At 39.7% G+C, this 13,966-nt stretch overlaps 1 protein-coding gene across 5 annotated transcripts in view; it reads left to right on the top strand.

The window, feature by feature from the left end:
• The window catches only part of Gria2 (glutamate ionotropic receptor AMPA type subunit 2), a 132,421-nt gene that overhangs the window by 96,855 nt on the left and 21,600 nt on the right, over positions 1–13,966 (top strand). For all 5 annotated transcript variants that reach the window (XM_005006795.4, XM_003476981.5, XM_003476982.5 and 2 more), the window contains exons 7-11: positions 8,102–8,269; positions 8,521–8,625; positions 9,290–9,400; positions 10,915–11,121; positions 11,601–11,971. In XM_005006795.4, coding sequence (XP_005006852.1) covers positions 8,102–8,269; positions 8,521–8,625; positions 9,290–9,400; positions 10,915–11,121; positions 11,601–11,971 — 962 coding nt within the window. The remainder of the gene's footprint in view (positions 1–8,101; positions 8,270–8,520; positions 8,626–9,289; positions 9,401–10,914; positions 11,122–11,600; positions 11,972–13,966) is intronic.

The raw sequence follows: 13,966 nt of genomic DNA, 5'->3' as shown, positions 1-13,966 counted from the left end.
CTGAGCAATGGATAAAAGTTCTGATATTTTTATTCAATAAAGGTACTCATTCAGAAAGAAGACTAAATTTGAGGATTTTATTTGCAAATGGATGCAGCTAGATACCATAATTATAAGTGAAATAAATCAGATTTGCATGTTTATTGTCTCCCTAGTGTAAGAAACTGAAAAAGTAAATAAGATCCAAAAAAGTATAACAGATATTTTGAAAATGAAAGGGGAAGAAACTGCTCACAAGAAAGAACTGGGATAGGGAAAGGGAGAAAAGATAGGGGAAAAATACATGTACAAGATAGCTAATGTAATTCCATTACCCATTCTATTAGTTCAATGAAAGGGACAGTTAGTGCTTATATTGTGAGATCAATTTTGCGTGCCTATATCTGGTAATCTGAACAACTATTTTGAAGACAACAGTATGCAGTACAGTAATCATTATTGATTTTCTATCATCTTGTTTTGAAATTCTGTATTGTTTTATTGTTTTTATAATTCTCTTTGAAATAAATTAAAAAACAATAAAAGAATTCCTTTTCCAGAACTGTTCCTCGTGAACCAAATTATAAACACTTCCCTGCACAGGAAAACAGAGACCTGGATTCAAACTTTGCCACATATAACAGGGTCTCTGAATTAAAGAAGTCATTATAACTGGGAATCTTCATGTGTAAAACTGGAGTGAAATTTCCAGTTTGCAGCACAGGGCTTTTATGGGAGGACTTGCTCAAGTCGGCTACAGTGAGGGAACAAGAATTCTTCCAGTTCCCCCTGATTTTCCAACAATCCAGTGACATAGAAAATCATCCTTGTCTTACTAAAAAGCTTAGATTCTAATAATTTAGTTAACATGGAGTAGCAAATGATAAAATATAAGGTTGAGTTTTGTTGTTTGATGCTACATCCAGTGCTTTCTGAACTATACTCAGCCAAATTGAAAATTACAAAGAGAATTTAGAGATATTGAAAAGAAACTGTAACACATTAGTGTTACCTATATGTTTAACCTTTTTCATAAGTGATCATGATGTACGTGGCATATTTGGATAAAGATGCCATCATTACAACAATCCATAAGATATTATACTGAAGTCAGTGTATCCTATTTTAGATTCAAAAAGTTAAGAAGAAAGTAGAACTTTCCATACTTTCTCTTCCCTTTTATGTCAGAAATGTCATATTCTGATATCAGCATTATGAAATGGTTTGTGGATGACTACTGGATATAACAAACATATTTAAAAGGCATGTTCATTTTAGTTTTGAGAAGGCAAGTCTCAATAAACATATACTTAAAATGGAATAAAAAGTACTTTTGGAAAATGGACCATAAAGACAATATGGTGTGAAATAGCACTGTGAAACATCACAGCACCCCACTGAAGAATAAATCTGTCGCTCAGGCTGGGGATTTCACAGAACATAAACAGCATAGCAGAGACTGAGAATTTGTTTTTGGAGAAGATGATAGTTACATTGCCATCACGTTCCCTTCAGATTAATTTACATCTACTCTAGTGAACTGCTGAGTGAGGAAGAAATATTTAGGTGTCTCATAAAAAATGTGAGCATTCTTGTTTAGGAAAGCAAATGAGCCAGGTATGCAGAACATAAACCAGAAGGAACTCTGGGTACACGAGCAGTCGATTTTCTCAAAGCCCAGTGTCGTGTTTCTGTGATTGTGAATTTTGATTTAAAATCATAATAGGCTGAAGACTTGACAGGATCTGAACATTTGAACTAGGCTGCAAGGCTTTTGCTTCCTGGTGTGCAAATGCTTAGAGTCAGAATGCTAATATCCTGCACAGATTTAAATGCATTGAGTTCGTTTGAGCTGATCTTATTTTTTTAGTGTAATTTACCGACATTTATAGACCTAATTTGGTTAATGGATTTATAGGTTTCTCCTAGGAATGTGAGCAGGTTGATTCAATGAAGATTTTTGGTTTTCTTTTTCTAGCATCATATTTTTTTTTTAAAAAAACAAATTAGAGTATCTTTTAGAACCCAATTTATTCAATTAAGTTCCATTTGCCATTCAGAGATCTAGACATTATTTTATGAGTTAAGTTGTCAATGAACTGATTGCTATATAAGAAGACTAATCAATGATTTCTTTATGTGTGTGACAACAGGAAAATTTTAATTGAATAAATGGATCTGGAACATGTTGTATTTTGCCTACTTTCTTGTATGTCGTGTTCAAAAGTAAATGTTACAGATGGTAACAGCGAATTGCTTTCTTATTTTTTAGATCCATTTGGTTTGAGGTATCTAGGGTTCTCAGTGCAACAATGTGGGAGAAAATATCATGAGATATCTAGATACATATTCAGGAAATGTTGAGAGATTCCTCAGAAAGCTGAGAGTGTGAGACAGATTTACACATGGGTCTGCAGTGACACTGCAGCACAAGAGGAGGAATTTTAATTGGTAGGATCGTGGAGAACTTTTAGGAAGAAAACATGCAGGTGGGGCTGAGATGTAGCTGTGTGAGTACAGGATTAGTATGTGTCAGGCCCTAGTTCAATCCCAGAAATTCCCCCAAACCCCAAGGAAACTTAGAAAATGTCCAGATAAATACAAATATCAGGCTCCTTCCTGTGGGCAGCCAGCACAGGCAGAGAGGAGACAGATTCACCTCCGCCTGCGACAGTCTGCTGCCGCCAAAAAGCTCCTTCCTGCAGGCAGCCAGTAGGAACAGGGACACACAGCAGGTAAGCCCAAGCACCTGTAGGCCACCATTGGAGGCTCTTGGTTCCTTTGGAGAGCCGTCACCCAATAGGAGAATCAGACAAACATATCCGTGTGTGCCTGCCACCATCAGGGGACTCCTGGTATAAATATGCAGGCTTAGAAAAGCAGCCCGACCTCCATGCATTCCTGGCCATCGGGAAGCCTCAATGTAGATGCACAGGTCTGGAGAAGGCTGATCCATGCCATGCTACCTCTCTCTGTAAATCTGGGATCAGAGGAACCCAGGTGCCTGTCTCATTCCCCTACACTATGGAGTGGCAGTCAACATGGGAAGTACCTGGGACCCCACACAGCTTGTTGGGAGGAACCCAGGAGAAGTTCGTGAAAGAGCAAAAGGCAATCTCAGACCTCCAACCCACAAGGACAAGTCTTGCAGATACATTCAGGAATAAAATGGAAGTCACACACCTGAAATCTCTTTGAGAGGGGATAGCAACTGAAGTAAAGAAACAACTTCATGAGACTGTAAAAGCAATCAAATCAGAAATAATGTCTCAGGTAAAAGAAGAAATCACAATCATAATGATAGAATTGCTTAGCATATCTAAAGAAGACATAGACTAAAAAAAGGAGCATAGGAAAATGATGGAAACCTTGAATGAACACATTTTAATGGAATTTCAATGCATGAAGCACATTCAAAGAGATATCCAGGAAATTAAAAAGTCAACTGAAACCTAGCAAAACTTCTTGAAAGAGACTGAAGATAGACTTTCAAATCTTGAAGATAGGATTGTAGGTAGCAATTTTGAAAGGAAAAATCTGTTAAAAATAGCAAGGAATGAGGAAATAACAATTTGATGACTGCAAGATGATGTAAAGAAGTATAATTAAAGAATGATAGGTACTGGGGCTGGGGATTTAACTCAGCGGCATAAGTGCCTGCCTTGAAAAGCAGGCAGTCGTGAGTTTGATCCCTGGTACCGATAAAAAGGAAAAAGACAGAAAAAAAAAAAAAAAAAAGAGTGATAGGTATAAGTGAAGAAGCAGGGGTCAACACAAATGAAATAAAAAGGCTATTTACAGAAGTAATAGCAGAAAACTTCCCAAACATGGGAAAAGGATTCTCATGTAGACAAATGAGGCATATAGAACTCCAACTAGCCATATCCAAAGTAAATTGACACGTAGACATATAACAATCAAGATCCCAGAAATTTAGCACAAGAACAGAATATTAAAAGATTACCTATAAAGGAAAACCAATCAGAATCATGGCAGACTTATCAACATGAACCATCAAATCAAGAAGAATTTGGAGTGAAGTGTTTCAGACCCTGAAAGAAAACAAATTCCAACCCAGATTGATGTACCCTGAAAATCTTTCTTTCAAAATCAATGGAAAAATAAAATACTTCCATGATAAAGAACAACTGAAGGAATTCATGACTACTAAACCAACCCTACAGAGATTGCTAAAGGATATTATAGAGAGAGATAAAGATGACCATGGTTCTGGGAACAGCAGCGGAAGAGGATCACTAAAAAAGACAAGCAGTTGAATGAAGGGGAAAAGTGAAGGGCCAACAGCAGGAGGATCGCAGGACAGAAATGAACCAACATATGCTGGTTGTAGCCATTAATGTAGATGGCCTCAGGTCAGCAATAAAAAGAAACACAGGGAGAGTGGATCAAGAAACAAGGTCCATCGATATACTGTAGACAAGAAACACATTTAACTGGAAAGGCAATTCATAGCCCAAGAATCAAAGGAGAGCAAACAATTGCTCCATGTGACAGGAGACTAGAAAAAAAAAAAGCAAGAGGAATTTACCCATCAACTGCAGAATGGATAAGAAATGTATGGTATTATCATGCAGTGGAAAGCTACACAGCTCTAAAGAAGAATAATCTCAAGACTGTTGTAAGTACATGGACGCAACTGGAGATCATGTTCATGGCAGAAACAGTTTGAACTCATATGCATGAACTCTAGCATAAGAAACAGGAGTTAATGGGATCCAAAAGCAAAATAATTATTGTAAAAGTGATAGGTGAGGAAACACCTGGGAGGGAAAGCTGGTAATTACTGTTAATTTCTTATTGTCTTGTCTTGAATGCTTGTATTGTTTTTACAATTTTGTTAGGTTTGGCTTTTTTCTGTCTTGTTTTCTTAGAGTTTACTGTGTCTGCTGGTATGGGGAACTATTTTTAACATAATGGGACGTGTTATGGTAATCATGGTGGGTTTATTTTTACCTTGTTTTGAGTTCTTAGAATGCTTTAATTCATTTGTTTAATTGGTTTTATTCTGATTTTTTGTTGGATTTTATTATGTGTGATGGTATGAACAGCTATTTTGAAGAAAATGAGACATTTTGGTAACTGATTTCCTATCATCTTGTTTTGAAGTCCTATCATGCTTTTATTCTTTTGTTTTGATTGGTTCTATTCTGTTGAACTTTATTTGATTTTATTATGTATGACAGTATGGACAACTTTTTTGACAAAAATGAGACAATATTCTAGCCATTGTTCATTTCCTATTATTTGGTTTTGAAGTCCTATAATGCTTTCATTCTCTTGATTGGTTTTGTACTATTTTGTTATGTTTGGTACTATTGTGTGTGAAGGTATGCTCAACTATTCCAAAGAAAAGAGACATATGGTAGCTACTGTTGATTTCCAGTTCTCTTGTTGTGAAGTGCTGTATTGCTTGTATTGTTCTGTTCTGATTTGCTTTGTTCTGTTCTCTTTTGTTTTATTCTCTTTAAAAGAAAAAAATATTTTAAAAATACAAATGTATTATTAATGTGTTAGTATTCAGTTATAGAGTACATAGTCTTAAACTAATTTTTTTGTTTTCTCTTTTCCTTCTACTTTTTCAAAACTATCCAGTTATATGATGAAAAGAAAATCATTCCACTAAACTAATCCACATAAAGATTGCTAAGAATCTCACCTTATCATTTCTGTATAGAAATGGAAACTTGTAGAACTTCAGGCAGCATGGAGGCTATAGGTCATTCCACATAACTATTGTTTATGTAGTACATGGTAAAATCAGGCATCAGGCATAGGCTCACATGTAATCTCTTTATAATGTTACAGTATGGTGTAACTATCTGTTTATGTATCTTTTCTGGACTGGTCGTACATGTGAGTGTTATTAAGGGTGGGATCCAGAGAGGACCTCAGAGCATCTTTCCTCCCTCCATACTTTCCTTTCTTCCTTCCTTCTTATTAAGTCTCCTCATTGTGCCTGTCCCTGCCCTTGGCTGTGAGGATCCAGGGGTAGCATACAAGCTCAGTACTTCCCTGGAGCAAATATTCTTTCTGGAGAGGTGTGATAGAGGCAGGAATTCACCCACATGATGCTCAGATGCTGGGAGAGGCTATGAGGAAACCGACCAGGTTCCTTGAGGATGCCCAGAGCAGCTGAAGGCACATGAGTGAAGAATGTTGGTGGCCATACATGGATTTCAAAGCCATAGATAACAGGAGAAAAGAGAGAGTGAGCAGGGTGGTGGGAAGGGGTACATTTGGAACATTCCTCTCAAAGAACTTTCCAGGAAAGGAAGCAGAAAAATGGAGTGAAAATTGGAAGCATGCATGGGCCTATGGTCAGGAGCAGGTCTCGGGAGGGGGAGGAGATGCTGTCACACCATGAGTGCAGACGCCCATGCTGAGGATCAGGGAGGGAGAAGAGGCTGAGAGCAGAAATCCTGTCTTTGTCTTTAAGGAAGTTGCGGTCCATATCACTGCAGGCCTTGGAGAACAGGATGGGTCTCTCAGCCATCACCCAAAGATGCAGGCAGGACAGAGACCCTGGCAGTGCTGTGCCAGAAAGATTTGGAGCTTGATTTGATGGCTTCTGGATCCCAGTGGTATGTAAGGAAGGTCATCAGCAAGAGCTCAGGCCAGTCATGTGTGGAGGTCAGGACACACAGGAAAGAGTGTGAGGGATACGAAGCTGTCATTGGTGAGTGAAGAGCCGCCTTAGCACCAAGGTGTAGGGTATTAACCGAGGACCCTGCCTGCTATCTCAGAATTCCAGTTATGGATTTGGAGTGTGTCACAGTCAGTGACATTGCCACACCCTTCTCCAGTTGCATTCAGATTGAAAACTGCTCATTGGCAAAGACTGTCTCATGGTTCAACCAAGCTTCAGGGTCAGAGGGTAACTGATTATTACTGACAGTAGCCTTGTACGTGTGATGGGTGACAGCAGATACACAGCGTGAGGTGACACCTGCTCAGCCACTGGCGATGCCATGCGTGTGTGCAGCATTTTCCTCTCTGCTTCACTTCCTGGAAACCTTCTGCTGTCCCTGTGCTCTGCACACCACAAGGTCGAGTGGGTTCCCTGTGACCACAGGCTGTTAAATCACAAAGCGGGCACAGTGAAGCCCCGAAGACTGGGTTCTTCTACCAGATTTCCGGGATCAACCAGGGTGACTCAGGGATGTGAACTCACTGGGGTGAGGGAGACATGGAGGTCCTGAAACTCATCTGCGCTCTTGATACAGGACAAACGACTCACTTACTAGCCAGGAAAGACTGCTGATTTGTGAGTTCAAAGCTGAGTCGGGCTACATACTGAGGGACAGCTATACTATACTACATATCAAAACTCTGTCTCAAAATACAAAATTTAGAAGAGTGCATTTTATTGTACCAACACTCCCTACTCCTTCTTCTGGATTCCTGGGTTTCTAGACGTGCCAACTGTGTTTAATTTCTCATGGTTTTGGCATGGTCTCTGAATTGTGCAGTGAAGGAATGCACAGTGTGGCCTGCACACTGGAATGCATGGTTCTGGGTTGTCTTTCTTTTTTCTGTCTTTCTTTCTTTCTTTCTTTCTTTCTTTCTTTCTTTCTTTCTCTCTTCTTTCTTTCTTTCTTAGAGTAAAAAAGATAAAAATAATAATGCAACAGAGTCTCAAGACAGGTTAGTAGGAAAATTACAATAATTAACACATTGTATGCTGTGTTATATATGTTATCTTTGTGGTATTCAGATACAGGATGTAGGCATGATGTCCATACAGTCTTAGCACAAAGCTTCCTTTTCAATGAACTAAGAGAACCTGGCTGTCTATCTGTCTTAACCATTGTGTATAAATATATATTTTCCCCTACTCCCTTTCGCCTTTCCATCAGAGTTTATCTTTTCTTTTGAACGCTTTTTTCCCAATTCACAGTATCTGATGTACACTTTGGCTCTTACCCACTGTTCAGTTTGTCACACTAGTGAGACACTTTGATGTTAACACATGTGGGTCTGACTTATTTCGCTTATGAGTGTGGTGGGAATTGCCTTCATTTACCTATAAAAGCCTCCACTTTATCCTTCTTGATGGCCGAGTAGAGTTCCATTACATAAACATGTGTGTGGTCTTTTTCAGTACACCTCCGCCCTCACCTACGATGCGGTCCAAGTGATGACTGAGGCATTCCGCAACCTACGGAAGCAGAGAATCGAGATCTCCCGGAGAGGGAATGCAGGAGACTGTCTGGCCAACCCCGCAGTGCCCTGGGGTCAAGGCGTAGAAATAGAAAGAGCCCTCAAGCAGGTCAGTCCTACAAAGTGGTCGTTAAAGTGACCATCAATATTTTTCTTCCCGCATTAGTCATCCTTGTTTCAGTTCTCAAGTTTGATATATGGGTAACTTTATTTCCCACCAATGCGTTGCTGTTTTGAAGAATGAAATAGACATTTTTGGTGCAGTTTTCTTCCCTCGTGTTCAGCGAGATTGATCTGTATGGTTTGCACCTTTTGCTAAAGTAAATAAGAGCTCTTGCTTGTTTTCCTTCTCCTCAACAGGTTCAGGTTGAAGGTCTCTCCGGAAATATCAAGTTTGACCAGAATGGGAAGAGGATAAACTACACAATTAACATCATGGAGCTCAAAACTAATGGGCCCCGGAAGGTAAACCTTTAGTGACTGAGAGGCAGGCCTCTGTGTTAGGGGGTGAGCGAGCTAAGAGCTCACTGCAGGGTCCCGAAGAGTCCAGGAAAGACCTTCACAAAGATAAGAGCTGAACGGCTTCTAAAAGGCATGCATGTGAAGTAAGTGTTTTTCTGAACCAAGTCTGTTCCTTTCTGGTAAGTAACATTTAAATGAAATTTTAAATCGTTCCTCTAAGTAAAACTGCCATACCTTCTCTTTTTAACACTACAGTAGGAAAATATTATATCAAGAAGAAAAAACTATTTTGATGTTACCTGGTGCAAATTTAGCTGGTACAAATATGCATATAATTATAATTAGTCATTTAACAATTGTCCTTTAACTATCGCGGTTAAAATGCCCTGGTGTGGCATTTCTTTCATGTTGCTATGGGATTACTCTCAGAGAAATTACTCACAGAGGTTATAAAAGGAGGAGCACAAGAAGCGAGCGGCTTTGCAAAATTGATTTTATTTGGTTTGCATTGGGCTTTTAGATCCACATATGCCAGGGTCACATGTTTTGTTCGGAAGCTCCACTAAGATTGTTGTAGTTTTAGGCTGTGGTGTGGCTTTGAGATAATTACACATGCTGTACCATAAAGGCCCCTTGTGCATGTGGCTCCTGCTGTGGCCTCTTGCAGATCGGATACTGGAGCGAAGTGGACAAGATGGTCGTGACCTTGACTGAGCTCCCATCTGGAAATGACACCTCTGGCCTTGAGAACAAAACTGTTGTTGTCACCACGATTCTGGTAATTAGTCACATTTGCTTTCATAGTCACCGCTTTTCTTCTTATGAAAACTCTCCTCCAAGGACAGTTACTCTTTCTGCTTTATGGTAATAATTTTATGAAGGTAATTTTCCAGTTATGACCGTTTATTGCGGGTTTGCTGAGAGAATTCTACAAGCTCCAGCTAAAGTATTCCAGATGTTTGCTTTGACAGATTTTACTCTCATACTAGACTAAAATCTAGCATGGAAATAAGTCAAACCCTATTGCATACACAAGTGAACAACTGGGAAAAGTCGGAGAGAATGTTTCTGACCCTTCCCCAGATGGTTTGCCTTTCTATTCTCACCCAACTCTGAATGAACTCTATCTTTACATTTGTCAGGTGGCTTAATGATGTTGTCAACTGTTCCTTCATAAAAACTATGACTTCCTTGGAGAAACAGTTGATCTCCTTTCCTCTTACCCTTCATTTGAACACAGATGCCTGGTGCAAAATAGATGCATACTAGATGAATGAAGCAAGATTGAGCTGCGTATTAGTATCTTAAGTTCGCATCGATTGAAGAGTGATGTGGATTGCACCCGTAAGGTGTGCTAAGACTGAAATTGAGACATTAGAGTTTATTACTGAATATGATACCCTGAAAAAAATTTTTGTGTTTTGTTTTACTTTAGCAGTGGGACAATAACTTTGTGAAAACTATTATTCTAATAATATGATATTCAATATTCAAGGATTATTAAGTGATTTAGATTAATGTTGGTTCTAGGCACTGGGCAATCTCTTACTAAGTGCAAGTGAGACATTTGAGGGTTCTTTCCCTGATCATGTTGCTGGTGCTGAATGGAAATAGCTCACAGAATTGTCAGATATCCTTGATGCCGCTTCCTGATGGCAAATAGTATACAGCCATGAGTTATTTCCTTCTCGCCTCCTCTGTCTTCTGCACATAGCAAAGAGCATCTCTTAGCGGTCCTAGTGGCATGCTCTGGAATATCATTCACTGCACAGACCAAGGGAGACCTGAGGCCGGAGCGGGGAGGGCTAAAATCCATCATCTCTGTGGTGACTGTCCTCCTGATACATGTGTCACAGGCTGTGAATCCAGGAATCTGTCATTGGATTTCAGTGATTGTAGGGCTGTGGGGCGATGCTGGGTGTCGGGTTAATCACAACTTAACCTTGGCTAAGCTTAGGAAAGATCTAGAGTTGGGTAAATTAGATGTGGAGCAGCATTCTTCTGAAACCCTAGGAATTACAAACACACTAAGCAGATGTGCTAACGGGTTGGGACTTTTGTGTGTCTTGTTTATGCTGAAATAGCTAGGTACAAGCCATTTAATAAACTATAAGGACAGACCTGGGAGGATCTTTGCTTGAGAAGTCTTACACCTCCATTGTTCTCTCTAACATTGACCATCATGTCTTTTCCTCCTCGCATGTGGCTCACAGGGGACCTAAAGATTGGATTAAATGAGAGTGTAATTAATCAAGCTTTTGTGATCTGCTGAAGCGCTGTCTTTCTGTATAGGAATCTCCATATGTTATGATGAAGAAAAATCACGAAATGCTTGAAGGCAATGAACGCTATGAGGGTTACTGTGTAGACCTGGCTGCTGAAATCGCTAAACACTGTGGGTTTAAGTACAAATTGACAATCGTCGGGGATGGCAAGTATGGGGCCAGGGATGCAGACACGAAAATTTGGAATGGGATGGTTGGAGAACTTGTATATGGGGTAAGTATAGCTCTCCTCTGAGGTGAAGTCATTCAGTTTGAACTGTTGTAGCCAGAATGCTCATCTTTTCTTCTAAAGTATCCATCCCTGAGATTGTTCATGTCGCATATAGAAATTATTATGGGGATATTTGAAAGAGTGAGGTGGAAGCCAGAAGTAAACGTGCTGGTGACTGAGGCAGGGGTATCATTTATCTTGAAAGCATACAGGATTTTATATATATATAAAAGGGGGCAAAGCAGAGAGGCATAGATGTGTAGTTAGAATTAAGACTGGTGGGTATTCTGTTTATTTGTTAAAAATGGAAGATATGTTGGGAAACAAATTACTTTCTTGCTTATCCTTTACTGGACCTCCCCAAGGGGAATAAAAATTGTCACGTCTCTATTTCCTTCCCTGTCCCTTTCATCCCACGTCATAACCACGATTCTGTCTGCTGTGACTCCAGGGATGGCTACTCTCCTGTGTTTGCCTTACAGAAAGCCGATATTGCAATTGCTCCGCTAACCATCACCCTCGTGCGGGAGGAAGTGATTGACTTCTCCAAGCCCTTCATGAGCCTCGGGATATCAATCATGATCAAGAAGCCCCAGAAATCAAAGCCAGGAGTGTTTTCCTTTCTTGATCCTTTAGCCTATGAGATTTGGATGTGCATTGTTTTTGCCTACATTGGGGTCAGTGTAGTTTTATTCCTGGTCAGCAGATTTAGCCCCTACGAGTGGCACACTGAGGAGTTCGAAGACGGAAGAGAGACACAGAGTAGTGAATCGACCAATGAATTTGGGATTTTTAATAGTCTCTGGTTTTCCTTGGGTGCCTTTATGCAGCAGGGATGCGATATTTCGCCAAGGTTGGTCACTCACCTGCTTCAACTTTGTGCATTTTATGTCCCAGTAGATGTTCATGGTGTTTATAAATTCACCCCAAAGACCTTACCAGCTGCCGACTGCTTGTCCAAGCCATTCAAGGCTGTTGAAGGACACAGTTAGGGTCGGTGTAAGCCTGCGAAGTATCTGATCAGTGTTCTCTGAATATTGATCATGTATTTCCCTGGTGAAATTGTACACACCATGGAGAGGCTATAAAATGCATGAGGTTCCTATCATTCCATGCCTTCTTGGAGAGGTACCGTGTTTTTGCTGCATATTCTCATTTTACAGTCATCTGCAGGCCGACCTGCAGACCTGTATATGGGAAAATGGGCAATGTTATTCACTAACTACACCACCAACGACTTGTTCAGCAAAGCTCCATGAACACGCTTCCCATCTCTTTTATTTTCCTAACATTAGCTGGTGGAAATGGTGTGAGAGAGGCATTTTTTTTTCCGAAGTTAAATGGGTGGGCTAAAAGGCTAACATATTTTCTAAGTATCTAGAAATATAAAGAAGGTGTTAAAGATTCATTCCCAAAGTCTTTGCTGTGTGGAATATTGCTGGATGCAGATGAAGGAATAAATGTGAATATCTTTGTCCTCCTTAGGATATATTAGTGCCTGTACCAGGGGGCCTTATAAAGTAAATCTATTGATTTTATTTATCTTTATAAAGGAATGAGAATATAACCACATGCAACTCTTCAGAGGAATACATCATACCTTTCCCAGTTATAACTAACATTTAAAGCTAGCATGCTTGTCAGACATGTGGGGACTGACACCTGGCAGTTTTGGCTGTCTGCATTCTTTAATTCCAAGTGTCAGCTAATGAAGGGGATGCTTTTCAAACTCATGTCCTCAAATTCTTAGTTTTGGAACACTTTTTAAAATTAAGAGTGACTAATTTCACACAACCAGACGAGAAGCTCAATTCTTTGTGTATTTGACAATCTTTTTAGCACGTTCCACGGAATAAGTACAATAGGAGGCAGAAATTTTCAATGACTTCTCTAGTAGTACACAGTTATAGTGGCAGTGAGTTCCACAGTCACATTTTCATGAGTAGCACAGATTGTTTTTTAAAAGCATAGTTCTGTCAGAAGTTTTATGGCTTCTCTGTGGGCCTGTAGAGTGGAAACCGCTCCAGCAGTGACGTGTGCCTGGTAGGGAGGATGTGTATGTGTGAGGGACTGTGAATATACATATGCATTATTTCTAACAAAATGCTGGGGAGTTTTAGTTTCATTTGTATATTTAGTTTATCTAAATTAACTAAAAAAATAATTTCTAATAACAAAAGACAGAAAGCAAAGCAAATTGAGATCTTGCAGGGCAATTCTAAAGCAATGGTCTGCCTGCAGTGCCACAGTCTCTGTTCTGAGACGTGAAACAGTTGTCCCGATGACCTAAGCTGTGTTCTCTGTGGGGCAGCAAAGAGTGCGTAGGGCTGGTCAGAAGCAGAGAGAATGACCTGGATTCCCAGGCGCTGACTGTTTTGTCTTTCACACACCTCTGCCCACACACTTGCTGGTTCTCCGGGTGCCAGTTGGGTTCCCAGGGTTTATTGAGGGGTGGGAACGTATTCGCTGGAGCACAGATCAATTTGTTAATGCCCCAGGGCCCACTGTGACATATACACACCTTATTTTCATCAAACCTGCTTCTGAATAGGTTGTGTGTGTGTGTGTGTGTGTGTGTGTGTGTGTGTGTGTGTGTGGTGTACGTATTTGATTTCTTTCATGAGTCTTGTCTCATTACAATTTTCCATGTGTAATATTAATTTCTTAATAAGATATATAGTGTATTTTGCATAGCATATTTCTTATAAGATAATAGCATATTCTGGGTAGCATATTTTTGCTTGTTTATATTGTATTTCAAATATGTAACATTCATTCATTAAAAAAAAAACTTAGAATATACTTACATTTCCCTTTATGTTCTATATGCATATAAAAATTGAACCTA

This window comes from Cavia porcellus, unplaced genomic scaffold (genome assembly GCF_034190915.1).
Source record: "Cavia porcellus strain 051 isolate PalLab524CR breed Dunkin Hartley unplaced genomic scaffold, mCavPor4.1 scaffold_14, whole genome shotgun sequence".
Classification (NCBI taxonomy): domain Eukaryota; kingdom Metazoa; phylum Chordata; class Mammalia; order Rodentia; family Caviidae; genus Cavia; species Cavia porcellus.
Note: the sequence above shows the minus strand (reverse complement) of the source record. Positions and strands in the feature narration are given on the sequence as shown.